Here is a 20,017-nt window from a genome sequence, read left to right as displayed (position 1 = left end):
ATGTGATATTTCCAGGATAGCCAGCAGTCGAATATAACTCCAAGGAATCTTATGCGATCAACAGTTGGGATTGTAGTATCATTAAGAGAGAAGGAATGGACGCAGGTAATGTAACGCCTTCTGCAGAAGTAGATTACAGAAGACTTTGAAGGAAATATTAGGAATCTGTTGGAGGAAAACCAGGAAGAAAGACGGTCTAATGCTTCCTGAAGGAGCGTTAATAGTAATAAATAAGTATGTCGTCCGCAAAATATCGATAGGTGAGCTTTAGGTCGAGGAATTGAATCTAGTGCAACTATATATAAAGTAGGCTTAAAACTGAACTCTGAGGGACGCCAGTCGAGAGCCGGTAGGTGGAGGAGAGGAAATTTCCCGAAAAGACTCGAACAGAACTGTTGCTGAGAAAATTTCAGGATTATTATACATGAGCCCGAAGAAGTATAGTATCAAATGCAATTTGTAAATACATTGATAGTGGCAGTAGGTGTTTTCTGTCAGAGTAAGCATTTCTTATATCATTCTCTGGGCCCACCAAATGATTAACTGTAGAATGAGCAGAGCGAAACCCAAAATGAAAATTAGATATTAATGAATGGGTTTCCAGAAACCAAGATAGGAGGTTGAGAATTATACACTCGAACATCTTAAACAAATGGCCGTTGAGGGAAATGGGACCGTAGCTTGAGGGAAATGTCCGGGTTTTGCCCTTCTTCCATATTTGGATCAGGATAGAGTGGGACCAGGAGGGTGGAAAGGGACCAAGTGACCAAATCTCATTACAAATGTTCAGAAGGTGGGAGAGGGCTTCGGAAGAAATATACTTTATCAGGGGGAAAGGAATATTGTCAAGCTCAAGAGTGTGGGGACGATGGTGACGGAGGGCAGAGGATAATTCTGCGTAAGAGAATGAGAGATTAATGGATTCCAAATTAGGAGGGGCTGTATGGATAGATGTGGATCCTTTTCTGATTTTATTATATAAAATAGTCAACGATAATGTAGATAACAATTTAAAAATACTGTATAGATTCCCACACAATAATTCATCCAACATGTCACGAATTTAAAAAAAGACAAAAAATGTCCCAAAACCAGGTTTCTAAATAATTTCAGTCAGTTCCCTATACGACGCTCCGTTTGCTTAGTATTTGATAAAAATGTTTTGTTGTTGTTGTTTTTGTCGAACATATGAATTATGTATGGCCCAACACGGTGTGGCTTTCCGTAGTTGCTGCCGAGTCAACTATTCCATCGCCAAGACTGACATAAATATTTAAATGGTCTCCCCTCAAAGATTCAAACGTTTCCACTCCGCATTTTAATCAGCACGTTAAACTTTGCTCCCTCCGTTTTCGGCTCCGATATTTGTTTATCGCATTACCGTTGCCTCCGAAGACGACCTCTTCCCCTCCTTTTTGTCGGGCGCACTTTAATTAGTAAAGTATTGGCCCACGAGGGGCGATAATCAGTTTCAACCGCAAGCTTAATTTCAATTTATTTCCAATGATGGCGTTTTCCTAATTCGATTTTTCGACATCTCCACCCCGCGGTATCTGACTATATCCAGTGGTATTGAGGTAGAAATTATTTGAGTATCCCTTTTTATCTAGATTAGTATATTAAGAAAATTCTGTTTGTAGCTTTATAATTAAAAAACATTAATATCAAACAAGTTAAAAATAACCAAAAATGTTATTCATTACTAGTTGATAATTTTCCCTTCTGGTACCATGTTAAAATGTTGAGTTGCACTCAAAAATCAAACCAACCAGTAGTTTTATAGAACTACTAGAACTACATCATCGTTGATTCATTGATATTATTGGTTTAGAATCTCCTCAATACCCTAGCATTTTAGAGACACTATAGATAAAGAGATATTAATGAAAATAAAGGCTAAATACCCTTCATTAGTTGAGTGCTCCAAGGAATTCCAAAGTAATAAGGCAGAAACAGTCAACAGTTATAACGCTTTTATTTTATTAATTAAATAAATCGGCAACCAAACCTACACAACAAACATCGAGAGAATACAAATATTTGGAAAAACATATAAATAATTAAATAAATAGGAAAATTGTGTATAGATAAAGGTCATCTTAAACGATGTACGATGCTAAGACCTAATTTCTTGAGGAAATCAAAGAATTTTGGCAGGTGTGGAGGCAACAACATATCCCTCATTGAATGAGCTAAGCCATGACGTCTGGCAGTTTATAAATTTCTTCATTTTACCAAAATCAGCAGATTCTTTAATTTTGTTTGTACATCTCCCTTTTCTAAAGAAGTGGAAAGGAATAAGAAATCCTTGCTAATGGATCAAAGCTTGTTTTCCTCATCCACTGAGGCTCACTCAACTTGCACCAGGCTATCTATCCCATGATCTATAAATGGGAAAAGAAAGACGAATGAAGAGAAGAAAGAACTGCAAGATGTCCTCGAAATCAAACAGATCTACCAAGTTATTCATGAGTTTATATTAAAACATGAAATATGGATCTTAACTCAAAACAGTTACTGGACAACGCCCAGGAAATTACAAGATTGAAATGAACCAAAACTACACGATCTTGTACGATGTATGAATGTCTGTCTTAACCATAGTTTAAGTAGTCCAATATAATTTAGTTTGGGAAATACACACTGATATATTTATTCCACACTCACTTTGCTTTCATCATTACACGATGCAAGTACTACAGAAAATAATAATATATTAATTTATAAATTAAAATTGTACTAAGTACTAATTAAGCATACGTAATGTAAGATTTAATTAAGAAATACACTCCCACAATTCATATATTTATATATTTAGATGCTGATAGGAATTGCTAGATCATCGGAAAAAGTATAATACTTTGTACAATGCAAGTATATTAATAATAGTTTATTGATAGCTATTTGTATGCTTAGTTTGAAATATTGTCATCATGATTTTATTGATTTCGGTCAGTTTATTATTAACTAAACCAAATGCAAGTTATTCGACATCAAATATTCCTCACTAAAGCTCGTCACTATTCTGGACTCAAACAATGTCAGTCTCCTATTTTTCTTTTTTTCTGTGGTCCTGTTGTCTTTTTTTGGAGCCGTTAACATGTCTATTTAATTTTCCAATTGACCAAACTAGTCTCCTAGAATTTGGACAGAAGTGTGTGTAAATACTTTAGTTTGTAGGGCAACCTAATGCAGATTACATACCTCAGATGCTTCTCTGCGGATTATTGAGAATTGGAGACATTGAAAAAATGGAAAATACCAAGGAAATATGAGTAAACATTTTGCAGAACAGAAGATCATTAATAGAAAACTGGTAGACAAAGGTACACTTAATGCTTACAAACAAATTTACTACAACAGTAAGCTGTTCAGATGTTTTTTTTTCAGGGAGATAGGCGACTGATTCTGAAATAAAGAACTGCGCGTTTATATCTAAAGTAAACATGTGAGATATGATAAAAGAAGGGCCGGCATTATAAGCGTTTTATTTATATTAAAGTGGATCTAGGACAGCAACAGACAGCAGGATTAGACATCCTATTTACGGTCATTTCAACAAGCCACCACTTAACATACTTCTTTATAAACATACTTACAATTGTTTTTATATTAAATTTAGATGAGTCCAACAACTTTCCATCCAAAGTCCATCTTACTTGCGCTGGAGGTCGTGAACCAAACGTCTGACAAGGAAGTTCGTATTTCCTTCCGGCGCTGTAGGGTTGATTACTGGATAAAATATCGACGGCCAAAGGTCGAACTGAAACAGAAATATTTATAAAAACCTCCTGGTACACAGAAAAAAAATTCGTACGAAAATAACCGACAATAAGACGATGAAAAGTCCTTCATGTTCTGGCTCAATAAACTGGAAACAATTCTCATATTTTTAGCAGGACTTCCCCACTAATGGAAATGAAAACAACTTGTTCTAGATTTTTTTTCGTTTGCAAAGATGTTCTATTCTGGTCTCTCATGGTGTTTTCTTGCTTTACGATTCTAATAATAGGAAGTGTATTAGGATTTCGAGTGTTTTGCAGGGGATTTTCATCCAATTTTCTAGGCCTCTCCGGGACGGCAATAAACAAGAGTGGAGTAAAAGGATATTCTCCATTCGATCGAGAAATTACTTAACAGAAGATGGTCGTATTACTATTGTAGTTAAATTAAGAGATGAAACAGTATATTATGGTGTTTTTCTCAGAATTTGTCCACCTAGGGTTCTAAAATGACATTTACTATATATTTATAATAGATTGTTTAGTAAGGTCACTAAAATAGCTTTATTTATTACTACAATTTCTAACAACTTCGCTTATGTTTAAGATAGGATTTAAAACGGATTATTTGAAACTATTAACTTAACTATCTACTGACAAAAACCAACGAATTAGAGAGATTGTTTGGTTCAATCTCTCTCAAATATTTCATTCATTTACGTTATTCTTTAGATGCAAATTAGACGTTTTATAATTTTAAGCCCCTTCATATTTCATATCTTATAACAGGTCAATTGAAAAGTCTCCGGCCTACCATAGTAAAACACATTTTTTTGCAAACTTATTTTCATTTATTCAACATAATTCCCTTCATATACCGATTATAGCGACCTTTCAACTTTTCGATATCATTTTTGTAGTAGGATTTGTTCTTTGCCTCAAAATAGACCTCAGTTATAACATATATAATAACGCTATGTAATAGTCGCTCTTAATGGTCCGTCCTTTTTCAAGGTAGTCAATAAAAATTATTCCATGCGCATCCCAAAATAACGCCATAACCTTACCAGCCGTCTGTTGCGTTTTCCCACGCTTTGGAGTGGGAATTGGTTCATAATGTGACTCCACTCGGATGATTGTCGATTGGACTTTGGAGTGAAATGATGGAGCCATGTTTCATCCATTGCACATATCGACACAAAAACTTGGGTTTATTATGCTTGATCAACTTCAAACACTACTTCGAATCATCAACTCGTCGTTGTTTTTGGTCAAATGTAAGCTCGCGTGGCACACACTTTGCTCAAAGCTTTTTCATACCCAAATATTCGTGCATGATATGATGTACGCGTTCAGTTGATATCTTTAGAGTATCTGCTATTTCATTCAGTTTCAATTTACGGTTATTCAAAATTATTTTGTCGATGTTTTGAATGTTTTCGTCGGTTTGAGTGTCCGCCGCTTTCACTGTCTTCGGTACTCATTTCATTACGTCTAAACTTAGCATAACAATCCTTGATGGTTGATTTTCCTGGGGCAGTATACGGAAACACGGCATCGAGCCAAATTTTTGCTTCAGCTGCATTTTTCCCTTCAAAAAGCAATATTTTATCTACACGCGAAATAATGTTCCGACAGCTGCTAAATTTATACACACATCTTTTAATATATATATATATATATATATATATGTATATATATATATATATATATATATATATATATATATATATATATTTATATATATATATATATATATATATATATATATATATATATATATATATATATATATATAATTTATTAATCATATTTAATTTTCCGTCTCATCTTGCAAAGCCTGCTTGATAAGCTAAGATATGTATATGTATAAAGCAATTTATATAAGACAACAACAAACAATTTGTTTTTTCTCTTATTTGCAAGACGAGTTTTTTTAATTTAAACGAATACTATAAAAAGCATAGAATGAAAGACGTTAAATAGATATATAAAATGTAATAACATAAAATCGATACGAATTATGAAATGATTTGAAAATACTTACTGAATCGTATATTTGGTTTCGGGAATTGGCAACACTGTTGTCATGTTAGTCCATCTGACGGTTCCATCGTTAAAAAATGGAACTGAATCGTGAACATTTTCGTGCGATAATTTTTTACGATTTTTGACGTGGATTATCACAACAAGTAATTTGACTTTTGGTGATGTAGCTCAATCAAAAACTACCGTGTATAGCTAGTTTAGTGAATTCAATCGTGGTCGTAGTTTGCTGTCCGACCAGTTTCGTGAAGGTCGTCAAAAATCGGCTGTTGTGCCAGAAAACATCGACGCTGTGTGCGAAATGATTAAGAAAGATCGTAATATCACCTATTGTCAGATTGAGGCATCGCTAAGCATTAGTCCAACTAGCATATATGCGATTTTACATGAACCTTTGGTCATATTGCAACAGTGTCTCTAGAGGATCGTAGAACAGTAAACTCTGATTGGAGACAGTCATTTGTTTGCCAAAACTCTTCGGTGAAATAAGGAAAACAAACAATGGAGGCCGGATTGTTCTTCATCATGACAATACCAGCTGTCAAACCAAATCATGTTTCCAAGAAACCTCATTCCGAAAGGAATAAATGCTTTGAAAATTGGTTTAAGCGTATGCAAAAGTGTATCGATCATCGTGGCGAGTACTTTGAAAAACAATAAAAATATATTCGCGGCTTAACTATTCGTTTTTTTCTCTGTTCCCAAATTATAAATAGTGACCTTCGTTATATTGCTTTAAGCCATAATTGTTTCCTCATGTCAAGAATATTACAAAAACAGCTGAATAGTCTAATAAATTAGACCTCCAAACTATACAAAGAACAAATATATTCCTAAACTATAACATTATAGTATACTCAAGTCACAATAATACTGTTAAAATAGTTAATAAAGAAAAATCTAGGAGCATATAAGCACACAGAGCAGCCGCCCAAAAAAGCAAAAGCAATTTGTCTAAAATGTCTGTTTTGTCTGAAGGAAATTGGCCGAGAACTAATCACAAATCAAAACCGAAGCCGGTAATTAAAATTGAATTAATCCGAAAATAGACGGCGAACCGAAAATTGAAAATCGTTAAGTCGGCAATGGAAAAAAGAAATCGGTACGCCTCGTATAATGTTTTAATGAATCGCGGCACGGAAACTGATCAGAAATTTCCAGCTAATTTGTAGATAACACGCAGATTTCCAGCACGAAACGTTGCAATCTACAAACTTTTACGTAATAAGTACCATTATTGCTCTGGATTCGAAAATGTTTTTATAAATATGGCTCGAACTGACGATTTACCTTCTAATCACTATATTTAAAGGGCCGATTAGGCCACAGAATACGGTCGATTAGATTTAATGCAAAAAGTAAACTGAAGACTGATTCGTGGTTAATATTTGTTAGAATTTATTCATTAAAACATATCATAATAATTTTTTGGCTGGTAAATACGTTCGTTGATATATATATATATATATATATATATATATATATATATATATATATATATATATATATATATATATATATACAGGATAATTACTAATTCCGTCATTGCAGAAACATGAAACCAAATACATTAAAAAGCCAACCCTGTTTATAATATCATTGGTTAAAATAGTGAGGAAACGTCAAAGAGGCAAAACAGGACTACATATAGGATATATGAATATGAAAAAAAAAATATCAGTAGGAACACTTGCAGATGATATGATAGCAACTTATAAATTAGATTTCTTATAGAAAATATTAAATAGATGGAATATGACATTAATAGAACATAGAATGATATTTAATGAAACTAAAATAAAAGTTAAAATCATGGGAGAGCTAGGTGACCAGTAATATATATCCAAATTCAGCATGCAAAAATAGAAGAAGTAAATGCATTTAAATATTTGGGTACAGAAAGAAATCGTTCTTCGATAAATGTTAAACAGCAAACTCATTAGATAAAATATCATTAAATAAAATATCAAGCAAAACTAAAATTGAAGTGTACAAAGAAATTTACAAATAAACCCTAACATTCTGTTGAGAGACCTGGGTATTGTCAAGAAGGGATTAAAGTAAGAGGAACAAAGATAGACAGGATGAGAAGCCAAGAAATAAGGAAGGACCTCCATATTCAATCTCTCTTTAGTCTCTCTGACATATATTGAAAGGAGAGATCTCAGTTGCTGGTGATACTCTCAGCGTATGGAGAAACAATACAGGTAAAAAGAATATGGAAAGCAAGGATGAATGAGAAAAAAAGCAAAAATACAGTAAAAATGACGAGTATTGTACATGGAAAAAGTAAAATAGACACAAAATATAACACATAGGCACTAAAATCGTTGCTTATTTTAATTATAAGAAATTAAATGGTATATCATATTATATGATATATGATATTATATGATACTACATGATATTTATGATATTATATGATATTATACGATATTATATGATATTATAATATTACATGACATGTTATTAGCAAAATATTTTTCTTCACACATTTTCACATATATTTTCTTAATAAAAATATTGATTTATTATTGATTTAGTTGCTTTAAAGGTTATATAAAGGGTAACATGAAATCTATATTGAAATCGTTGGTTTCGGAGAAACATTACAATCATTTGAACAATAATGAAATTGCTGAGTAAATATTTTAGGAAAAGTGGGATAGAGATAGAAAGCAATATTGCAAGCAAGGATTGTTGCAAGAATTATGTACTATTGTAAGATATTTCTTGAGCAAATGCAATGTAATAAAAAACGTAGTAATTACTATGTTGGATGAAAAAAATAAGTAGGATTTAAAAAGGCAAAAATAAAATAATTTGTATGATTACATATAATATAGATAGTGTCCAGTTACGTATCTATAAGAAAAGGAAGTTTAGGATTTAGGGTAAAACAAAAAGGGGTTCATCTTGTTGCTATAAAGGTCATTTTAAAGGCAACATGAAAACACACGAAAAGAAAACAACATTGAAATCGCTGGTTTCGGAGAAACATTACAATCATTTGAACAATAATGAAATTGCTGAGTAAATATTTTAGGAAAAGTGGGATAGAGATAGAAAGCAATATTGCAAGCAAGAATTGTTATATATATATATATATATATATATATATATATATATATATATATATATATATATATATATATATATTTATGATTCGGCTATTAGATTGTGTAAACTTTGTATTTATAGGCAAAATAATCCACAAATTAAGTATAGCGAATAGTCCCATTTACATGTTGTCAGCAAATGGTGATCTTTTTAAAACGATTAATTATGTACAATATCTTGAGCAAATGCAATGTAATAAGAAACATAGAAATTACTATGTTCACGTAATTACGTGTATCTTGTTCTAGTTGATGAAAAAAATAAGTAGGATTTAAAAAGGCAAAAATAAAATAATTTGTATGATTACATATAATATAGATAGTGTCCAGTTACGTATCTATAAGAAAAGGAAGTTTAGGATTTAGGGTAAAACAAAAAGGGGTTCATCTTGTTGCTATAAAGGTCATTTTAAAGGCAACATGAAAACACACGAAAAGAAAACAACATTGAAATCGCTGGTTTCGGAGAAATATTACAACGGTTTGAATAATAACGAAATTTCTGTATAAATATCTTAGGGAAAGTGGGATAGAAAGAAATCCGACGTCTGGGTGCCACGTGACCTGACTGTATAAAAAATTGGCGGCGTGTTTTCCCGTATGCCAAACATTGAAGAAATGAGACTGGGGTCATTTTTAAAAAGATTAATCGCAATCTATGTGAAATATACTGGGGACAACAAAGAAAAAAGAATTTTCTGAGTAGGTATAAAATTGATGTATTCTGAATATGAGATGGCGATTTCAAAAACAAAAATTAAAATAACTTTTTAATTGTTTTATTTCTTTTTAGACTTATTATTATATTCCTACTGTGCCAGAGGCTCTGTGATGGTAACGGGTACCGTTAAGAATGTGATAATGTACTCACTGCAATCTGAAGGTGATAGTCTTGAATGATACGAAAAGGTTTCATTTTACGTATCTGATGGTGCTATAGCTCATTAATAGCGAATGTTAAGAAAGATGAGTTAAGACGTCCTTTAAGCCTATTTGACTAATAGACCTTTTTTATTTTTATTTTAGTTAGGTAATTTTTACATTTTTGTAAATTTTTGACTTTAACATTTTTAAATTTGTTATTAGGTAATTAAAGACTGCATTGATTTTTTTATTGGAAACTTGGTGACAGGTTTAATTCCTTTGATTTAAAAAAATTTGTTTATTTATTATTGTAGCATTTAAGGTAAATATTATTAGCCAAAATGTGAAATCATAAAATGAGTGTTGTTTTTCAGGATGTGAAGATTCAAATAAAATTAATTATTTTCCAAGTGATTCTGCTGTATTGCAGAATACATATATATATATATATATATATATATATATATATATATATATATATATATATATATATAATATACTCATGGCCATTAACACGAGTGAAATTTTCGAACGTCAGAAGGCGCTCAAATAAAAAAAAGAGACACTTAAACGATGTTGATGGGAGTCCTTAAGGAAGCGTCCAGTTGTTACAGATAACAAATAGGAAAGGCCCGTCCCAGTAATTAGCTGGACTTTACCGTTAGCATTATCCAGATTTAATCTGCAAATACCGTCCGTCAACCCGAGCATTTTTTGTCGCAATATTTAAGTTATCTGAGCGGGAGAGAAAAGGAGCACGTTCAAAGGCGAAGAAGAGGCCGGCCTGGAAAAGGGACCGTTACTTTAGTCCGTACTGATCCAATCTTTTCGCTTTAAGATCCTAATAATAGAAAATATATTAGACAGGCCCTTTTCAAAGATGTAGAGGGATTTTTGTCCAATTTGATGACCCTCCAGGAGTTACATCTAATAGATAATATAATTGTTATTGTTAGGACCCTTCCGCCGGAAAAGGGTGCCATTTTCTTGTTTGATAACCGCCCGGGAAAATATTTGACGGGACGCTTTACAAATCTGGTTTAAATATAATATACCAACCGATTTACTGAATAATATTGGTAATAATATTTCTGTTAAATAATTGCTATTAACTTTCATAGTTCTGAGATAAATCCTTTCTTTTTGAGGTTTCGAAGTTGCTGATTCTCAATTTCTCCGTTGCTATTGAGCTATTTTAGGTTTCTTCATTTTGCTGTGCATTAATACTTCGATCAGATAAGTTCGTGTTCCAAGCATTCCATCTTCTTGGACTTGGTTATTAGTAAAGTCAGTAATATTAACAAAGTAAAATAAGGCTGACTGGAGCTTTTGTTATGATATTTTCTTATATTTCGGCACTCTATTGAATAATGAACTATCCTATCATCAAGGTCATGAATATTACATGAGCGTGAATTAATTTTGAAGGTTTTACAAAAACTAATGTAAGTAATTTTATATAATATATTAATTTGTAATAATACATAATAAAATTCTGACACTGCGTGACACTCTTGAAAATCATCGGACATTGTTGGAGATTTAAACGTTAAATTATTTAGATTATAAATAATTTTGGATAGGAACGATAAAGAGTCAGGTATGTAGGTATGTCAATCGATAATTTCAATGCAGATTAAGACAGATTGATGAGTTGGGTGTGCACGTGAACAAAATAATCGATATATTATTAGAAATACAACAAACTTATTTTATAAAATGATAAATTGAGGTAAATTGAACAGATTTAATAAACTAAACTAAAATTTCTATTAAAATAGTCGCATTCATTAGATATTATTTCTTATGTTATTTCGGTCAGTAGAAAATATTTTTATAAGTATTATTATTTTTATATTATAGCATTAATAGTCGTATAAGAATTCAAATGCTGTTGGAAATATTGTGATGGTTAGGATGATATTAGAAAATATAAGATACCTCAATTTTTACAGTGAATATTTCGAATTTATTAAAAATGGAAGTAAAACTAAATTCGGCTAATAGAGTGGATGTTCATGATAATTTCTTTAGAGCTATATGAATGGTATTTGATCTATATTAAAAACTAATTTATAAACCAGGGCTTCTAACGATTTTTTTTATCCAACTGATCCAAAACGGTACGGTGATAATTCAAATTTATTTTTTATCCAATTATTATATTTTATTCAAACGAGCTAAGCTGACAGTTTCACAGTTTTTCACGGTTTCCTTACGGAACTAAAATCGTACCACCTCTGAGAGTTTAATCTTGATTTTTAAAGTTATATTCGATTTTTTAAGTTTTATTGTTAAATACAGAATTAATGGTCTTCTAATAAGGCTTCTACTAAATCTCCATCGAGAGTCGAGTTCAGTTCTGGAAGTGCAGAAAAAGTGATTTTCTGCATGCCATGTAAATATAATATAGACATAAGAAATACTTATTGCCTATAGGGCAGATTGTGGAGAATAAATACGTGTAAGTGGTAAAATATTAGGTGTTAGTTTGTTATTATAGTGTTTGGTTTAAATCGAAATTGAAAAATTAGTTCAAAATAAAAAACAGGTAACCAGTGTAATAGGAAATTAAACAGAGGTAAATATAATGATGAAACAAGTAATACAAGAGAAATTATATTAAGGCCATACAATGAAAAAAGAAGAAAAAGCCTAATAATATCTGGAGAGGCACAACACAATCACTAAGAAACAAAATTATGAAAATTATAAAACAAATATGTATAGATGTAACAAGGGACGACATTAAGAAATTAGAATAATTAGAGAGAGTGAAAGATGGATAGAAAGAAAGAAGGAAATAAACGAAGCCAAAAAAAGACAAATACATATGAATATAAAAGCTTGAGAGAAAATAACTAATTAAAAAAAAGTGGTCATATATGACCCTAACATTAAAAAAGGGAAGATGCAGTGAATAGAAGACTCCGATGGTTAAGTTTTTAAAGCAGATGTAAGAAAAATCAATAGAACTAGGAACTGATACCCACTAATGATACGGAACAAAGGATAAGATTTTATGTCTATAAATGTTGTATTTATTTGTCCATTTTTAGTAGAAATCATGAGACGAAGACGAATCATATTCTAATACTTCAATAAAATCAAACACACTCATGTCTTAATAAAATTTAATAAAAAATATGTTCTCCGAACGGCAACGCCATATGAAAACATAGCACCGTCGATTTCCTCGCGAATTCGAATAAAATAAACACGTTTTAACCTCATAAACGATATTGAAACCTTTTTCATGCCTTCGTAATCCACACTCGAGCTCAACCGAACGCCGTTTAGGCAGCGGCGTGCGTTGCCGCCTCTGCTTTACCATCCACCCAACCCTCTAACCCGCAAAAACAACAGTCGCGAATAGCACTAGCAACATCTCACTGCAAAAAGATACATTTTTAAACGTTTCGTCAGCTCGTATCGCATAAAAGGAGTTCGTAAAACGTTAGAAGTCTTCTGGTATTTTCCAGAAATGGTATGATGGCGACGAGTGGAATGTATTCCAATTGTTTTCGGATAGAGTTTCGCGGGAAAGAGATCGGATGGATATCGTATTTTCGGTGATAAAAATTTCAATCCTTAGTTATAGAATCGATTCTTCTAACAGTCTTTTGAGTTTCAGTATAGTATCACATGAAACAACTCTGGAAATAAAGCTTTTTTAATTTTTCTAGTAGGCATTAATTTATATTAACCTTAATAAACAATAAATGCTGTATATATCGTTTTGACCGATCATCTTCTACATTTTTTTTGTAGAAAATATAATAATTTCGTTATTGTAAGAACATTTTGAGCTTTGGGAGTTATCGACTGAAAACAGTTAAAACTGAATACGGTAATTACTATTTCAGTAAAATTCTCAAAAAATCAGTTTTCTATTTTGAAAACAAACGGAGATTTCTTTCCGTATTATATTTGAGACAAGAAAGGACAGAGATAATTGTTTGATACTCTGAGCTGTATGGATAAGTTATTTTAAAAAATTTTAAATTAGTAAGTGACAGTGTGAAAAAAGAAACGAAACAACGATCCCAAATATATTTTAGCCGGCTTGGTGGAGCAGTGTTAGAGGCGTTAGGGCGGTCCCCCTACTGTTGCGATAGCCGCAGGTTCGAATCCTGCTGGGGCATAGTCGTAAATTTATGTTGTTGTTGTATGTAGAATCCGGCAAGGAAAATGAGCAGTCACTGGCGTGACTGGGATCATTTTCAGTATAAACCGATAGTTGGTAAAAGGAGACTTTAAAATATATTTTATATATATATATATATATATATATCGTAATATCTGGTAACAATGAGAAAATATAATAAATTAATTTGTTTATTTCTGTTTCGTTACAATGCGTGCTTACGAATGTTTTCAAGCGTATAATTGAGACGAAGATGTACGCATTCCTACTCAATCATTCTTTGGGATAGAAAAGGAAATATATAATTGCTGGATTCTATTATATTCAAAAGAAAAGTTTCATTTTGAATACCGATAGTAAAGATTTTAAAACAAAACTAAGAAAAATGGAGATATCTAGGAATTGATAAGCAATTATGATGTGGAACAAAGTTTAAGACAAGATATCAATACTGGACAACTCACAGAAACAAGCCGTAAAGAATAGTAAAAGATCAAGAAAGGTTCTTTGAAGGGAAAAGTAATTTACGTTTTCCTAATATTAAAAAAAACTTTAGAGTCAATCATGTTTAGTAATACTTAATGATCTATTTATTTGTGTATAAAATAGTTATATATATATATATATATATATATATATATATATATATATATATATATATATGTATAAATAGTTAGATGTATAGTATTTGACTCGTGAATGTAAATGCGACTGATGGCAAGTAATGTAATTATTGGAGTCAAATATTGTTTATTACTTGGAAGGTGTCAAGGAAACAAAATAGTTTTGGATATTTTCATGGGCTAAATATGTTAGGTGGTTCATGAGGGAAATCAAGTTCAGAATGTTGCTAGAAATTGACTTTCCATGAGAATATGACACATGGAAGGCAATATGTTTCCTATTGATCCTTTCCGACCGGAAAATAGTTGAAGACTATGTAGTATTGAAATATATTAAGTTCTTTCACTGTTGGCTAAAGCAGTGACCAGAAAATTGCAGAACTTTATAATAAGGGAAGGAAGAAGATATATTTAACATAACTGATAAAATGTTTGATCTCTAGTACACAATTTTTTTTATAATCAAATTGAAATAAATATGGCCTATATATTACCGCTGGCATGTTGGCATCACTGCTTTCGTATAAATAATGCGACGCTTATGCATTGCTTAGCTCGGCAAAAAAATAGTATCGACGGTAATGACTTAGTGTATATTGTTATTATACATTATTCCCGAACAAGAGTAGTGAGGAAAGTTAACTGACAGTCACTAATGAACATTAAAAAGGTTTGTGGCCAGATAACAAAACTACCGCGAGAAAAGTGACGGCAGACTTTAAAACTCATTAGTATTATTTCGGCAAGAACAGTAGAGCGGAAGTTTCAGAGCGCTAAAAATCATGGAAGGACTGTGATTGCGAAACTCTTTATAACGGAAGTTAGTGCTAAGCTGCGAAAGGAGTTATTTAACGGCCATAAAACCTAGATCCTTGATAACTGTAAGAATGTGGTATGGTCTGATGAATCATCGTTCACATTATTTCCTAGAAAACGCCGGATTTATATATGGAGAACTCCAAAAAATAGTATACGATTCGGACTGCCTGCTCTCTACCGATGAAGATGGATAAGATTCCGTTATTATTTGATCTCCGTTATTACAATATCGTGGAATTCAGCTAGGCATTTCATTCACATCATTTCCTGGATTAAGGCGAATGAATATCCCGACATCCTCAATGACGAAGTTCTTATTGTGACTAATATATTGCTGCTAAACACTGCTATAATGTAAAATGTATACATATAGCTACAATTTTCATTCCATGTTTTGAGGAAAATCGCCAGACAATTGAACTATTATGGGGAATTTTACAGCAGAAATTAAGAGTATATTTCTATTTACAACGTCATTGAAGCATGTGAATCTATTCCGCGAATAATTTTCTTATTAGTAAATAAATATTGTGTATATGACAGACGATCATGTTATTTTGTCTACCCCTGTATTTGTTGTTTTGTTCATCTTTATAAATGTACTGAACCGACCACTAGTTGACTGCTTGAAGATATCCTCCAAAAGGTCCAATATTTAATTATGTTTTTTCTTCTACATGATACTAAATGAAATACATTTTTGTTAAATAGAGATAAAGCCTTATTTCAATCAACTAAAAACAAATTAGGTATAAACAATGAAATAAGATTTCGCCAGAAAATTAAGCATTACTAATGCGGTCGGTTCCTTTCGGATAGTTTACCGAAATGACAAAGTGTTTGTTTTACTGGCGCTCTCCAACGAGAACATTTCAGTCTGGCAATCCGCGAATTGCAGAAATATCCCGGCAGTAAAATCCTCCTTCCGAACGATTTATTCCAACCACTTCCTGCTGAACATTAAGAATAGTGGTCTTGTAAAATTTATGTTCGTTTTTCTGGCCTCAGGCAACCGTTTAAGTCGCCGGAAAACGATTTTATATTGCTGCCAGAGGTTCAAAAATGAATTTCGACCACCTGTCAAGTGTGCCGTTGACGTTACCTGATCGCGCGTCTTTTGTTACCGATGCTGATATGAAACTTTCGGTCGGTTTTCTTTTTGGAAATTAATCCAGATCGAGATAGGTTTATCTTATTTTCATTACATTTATTTATTAAATTACTTATAACGTATCAATACATGTATATACATGTATTTTTTTAAAATATAGGTTTAATATGTTTAACGTTGCTACTTGCACTTGTAAGACTGTATATCGTTTGTATTTTGTGGGACATATTATCTGTTTAGCAATTTGAACAAATTCAGGGGATATAAAAAGCAGACCAAATGGATTAGTGGTAAGGCACAGGTAAGGTAAGTACGTTATACTAACTTTACTATACATGAAGAATTTTTTCCCACAAAGCAGCCCACTTTAATTGGCTCACTGTATACAATAATCTTCACTGGTTCTATATTCTTTCGCATTATTCATGACATTATTCCTGTATTACTTATTTATTATTTAACAGAGAAAAGGTACGGTTTGTAGCAGGTAATAAATGTTAAATTATAACATTTAATAATATTAACATAACAATAATTTTATAGATTGGTAAAGAAAATAAGTTAATTTATTATAAATAATATGAAAACACTGAGCAATGTGACGTAGTTTTGGTAATGCGATAGGCCAAAAGGACTAGTGCTACAAATGAAAAATATGTTTGAATCTATATAATTGCCAGTGTACTGAAAATAATATCAAAGGTATAATATGTATACACAGTTATGTTAACTATTTTTTTTAAGAGAAAAAAAGCCTGCTACAGCTACAGTAACACTGTGAGTGGAATTGGTGAAGATTACTGTATGCTGACCTGCTGATCTTTATAGGGTATTAGAGAGTTTCTAATGGACCAATAGCCATTGTTGGTAACGTTTGTAAATTTAAAATTTAGGCATAGAGTACCTTTTCTGAAATATTTCTTACCACTGACGAAGTATCACGAATCTTAATTATTTCGCGGAAAATATTTCCCAGGGATAATGAGTATATACTGAAAAAATTGTAAATCCTTGGATGGCGTTGTATATTCGCCATGTTACGATGCAGCATCGTTTGAAACATTCAGTTTCCAGATGTCTAGTTGAGAAGACCTAGAAAAACAATTGCCTTAATTCACTTCAGTGTAAATAATTGAATTAATAAATTAGTAGTAAGTATAGTGAGTGCTTTTTTATTTACTTCTAAGTCGAGCTGAAATCGCCAGCTGTGAGCAATCAAGACAAATTGAAGTTAGCGTCGGTCTGTGAATCGCTGGTGTTAACAGTACAAATAAAGAAAAGGTAGTTTGAAAATGGTGATTGAAGAAGTTCTCCAATATCGACAATATAGTGAATGTTTGCAAGATTGTTTCCATGTAAGTAATGCTGATGTATTTATCAGTTTACACGTCAAATCCTGTAGGTTGTTGTCACTCCATTGTATTATATATTTTGTCTTGCGATGGCTAAAAAAAGAGATCGGACAAAGACCAGAGGAGAAATAGCTGGTGATCGGTTAGGGGAAGCATCTGTAATGAAAATGATAATATGGCACAACAGTATCCACGGTAATGATGACAAAATGTATGCTCTCACAAAGATAATATACAGCCAAAAAGTTTCAGCCTTGGCTGGAATAGTATCAGAATATCATCAGACATCTTCCCTAGCCAGTGTAATCGCAAGACCTCGACATAAACCCTTAAGAGATGTTTTAGAGTAATTAGAGTAATCTCCAACATCATGTAAGTAATTGGCAGATGTTTTGGTACAAAAATGAGACAAATTCTCGTTGGGAATTATTCGAACCATTTGTTCCATCACCTGGTTATTATCAAACTCAGTGCCCACTACTACTTATTCCATTAGTATTTTATTCCACATTTTACATTACTTTTAAAGATTATAAAATCGTTCTATTGACCATTCCTTGTTTGGCTAACAAATTTGAATTAATTTGTTTAATTAACAACTTTAATTACTTTTTTAGATAAACTAGCAGTATATTCTTCACACCTACGCTATTAAGAACGATAAATGCGATAATATTTTTTTATTTGGCTATTTGTATAATGAACATCAATGAGTTATTATTTTTAATTGAAGAAACACTGTTTAAAAAAAAAGAACCATATTTCAACAGGGATAATAACGCGACAGTCGGTCATGTAAAGTTTTTCATTCTTCCATTAGCTGGTAGGTTTAATTAAAATGAAATTAATCAACGAGAGGTCACATGTCAGAAATAGAAAAGAGGAAGTCGTTAGTCAGATCTGGGGCTGGATAAATTGTAACAATTTAGGAGAAAAACCAACGGTATTAGACAAAGAACCATTTCTACGAAAGATATAATCTTATTCATATATACTAGGCTCCTTTTGGATAACGACTCTACGTGTATTATACAGTTTTTCATTTTACCGACGGTTTACCCTAAATGATAAAAAATAAACATTTTACGTTTTACATTCCTCGTTGTTTACCTCAAGATGTGTTTTTATCACAATGATGTGACAGTTTATTTGAGTTTCATTTTATTACTACTAATTTCTGATGCTTTGTATTTGTTTTATGAGATATCTTCATTGACTTCTGGGTTTATGTAAAGTAATATACTTGTACTGTCTTTTCATGAACTAAAAATAGTGGATAATGTACTGCCGAAGCTAAATAAAACCGATTGATCACTGAAAAGATGTTTGAGGAGAACGAAATACAAGATTTGGACAAAAAATACAACTCAAGCTCTCAAAGAAATTTCACATATATTATTTATATGCGATGCAAAGTATCTAAAAGAATAGAAAATAGCTACTACACGAATTGACTGACAATGACTGCTTTAATATTGCGGTTTCATTGCTTGCCAGGCAAATGCATTATAAGAGTTATCTGTGGTTTATTATTGCTGTCAATAAAAAGTGAATCTATTAAGACACTTAATAAGTAGTAGTTAGTAAGTAGTTATGGTTTAGTGGAATAATACTAAAGTATATTTGTGCATATGGATATGGGATCTCCCTCACAAGTTGCAAATATTGTGATGGATATGCTATTGCAATTTAATGGAATATTTTTTGGATCTAGCGTACTTATCAGACATGCTGCCTAGTGATTAGGACTTGGCTGGAACACGGTTTTGAATTGCTGAAGAAGTGTGCAAATAAGTCGATTATTGAATATCTGCCAAACTACTTCTTTCTTCCGATGCGGAATACATCGCTATGTTACTAAAAAATGGAAAAAAGTTGTAGATGTGGTTAATACATGTAACTAGTAAATACAATTTTCCAAGAAGAAGAAATATCAGAATACATGCGAGCATCTACTCTGTAACTTTCTCAGTAGGCACGCTATATTTTTTTTCAATTTTATTTTAAACTACTCGGTGTATTTCGCATAACTATCTTGCAAATTTTCTCCATAATAACAATAGTATGACAGTATTACACACATTACAACGTCTATCAATTGCCCATTGGATCTGGTAGTGTTAAGGGGCTTCTGGTAAGTTATAAATATGTCCTTGCATCTATAATGGTTTAAGATTTTGTCAACTTATTTTTGATACAAATTTGCAGATATTA

The 20,017-nt window shown here is 31.9% G+C and overlaps 1 protein-coding gene across 2 annotated transcripts in view; it reads right to left on the bottom strand.

The window, feature by feature from the left end:
• The window catches only part of side-VI (sidestep VI), a 743,337-nt gene that overhangs the window by 69,632 nt on the left and 653,688 nt on the right, over window positions 1-20,017 (bottom strand). For both annotated transcript variants that reach the window (XM_076401766.1, XM_076401767.1), the window contains exon 7: window positions 3,600-3,763. In XM_076401766.1, coding sequence (XP_076257881.1) covers window positions 3,600-3,763 — 164 coding nt within the window. The remainder of the gene's footprint in view (window positions 1-3,599; window positions 3,764-20,017) is intronic.

The sequence above is a fragment of the Rhynchophorus ferrugineus genome, unplaced genomic scaffold, assembly GCF_030347505.1.
Source record: "Rhynchophorus ferrugineus isolate W39M unplaced genomic scaffold, kcgeb_rfMv2 rfM4, whole genome shotgun sequence".
Classification (NCBI taxonomy): Eukaryota; Metazoa; Arthropoda; class Insecta; order Coleoptera; family Curculionidae; genus Rhynchophorus; species Rhynchophorus ferrugineus.
Note: the sequence above shows the minus strand (reverse complement) of the source record. Positions and strands in the feature narration are given on the sequence as shown.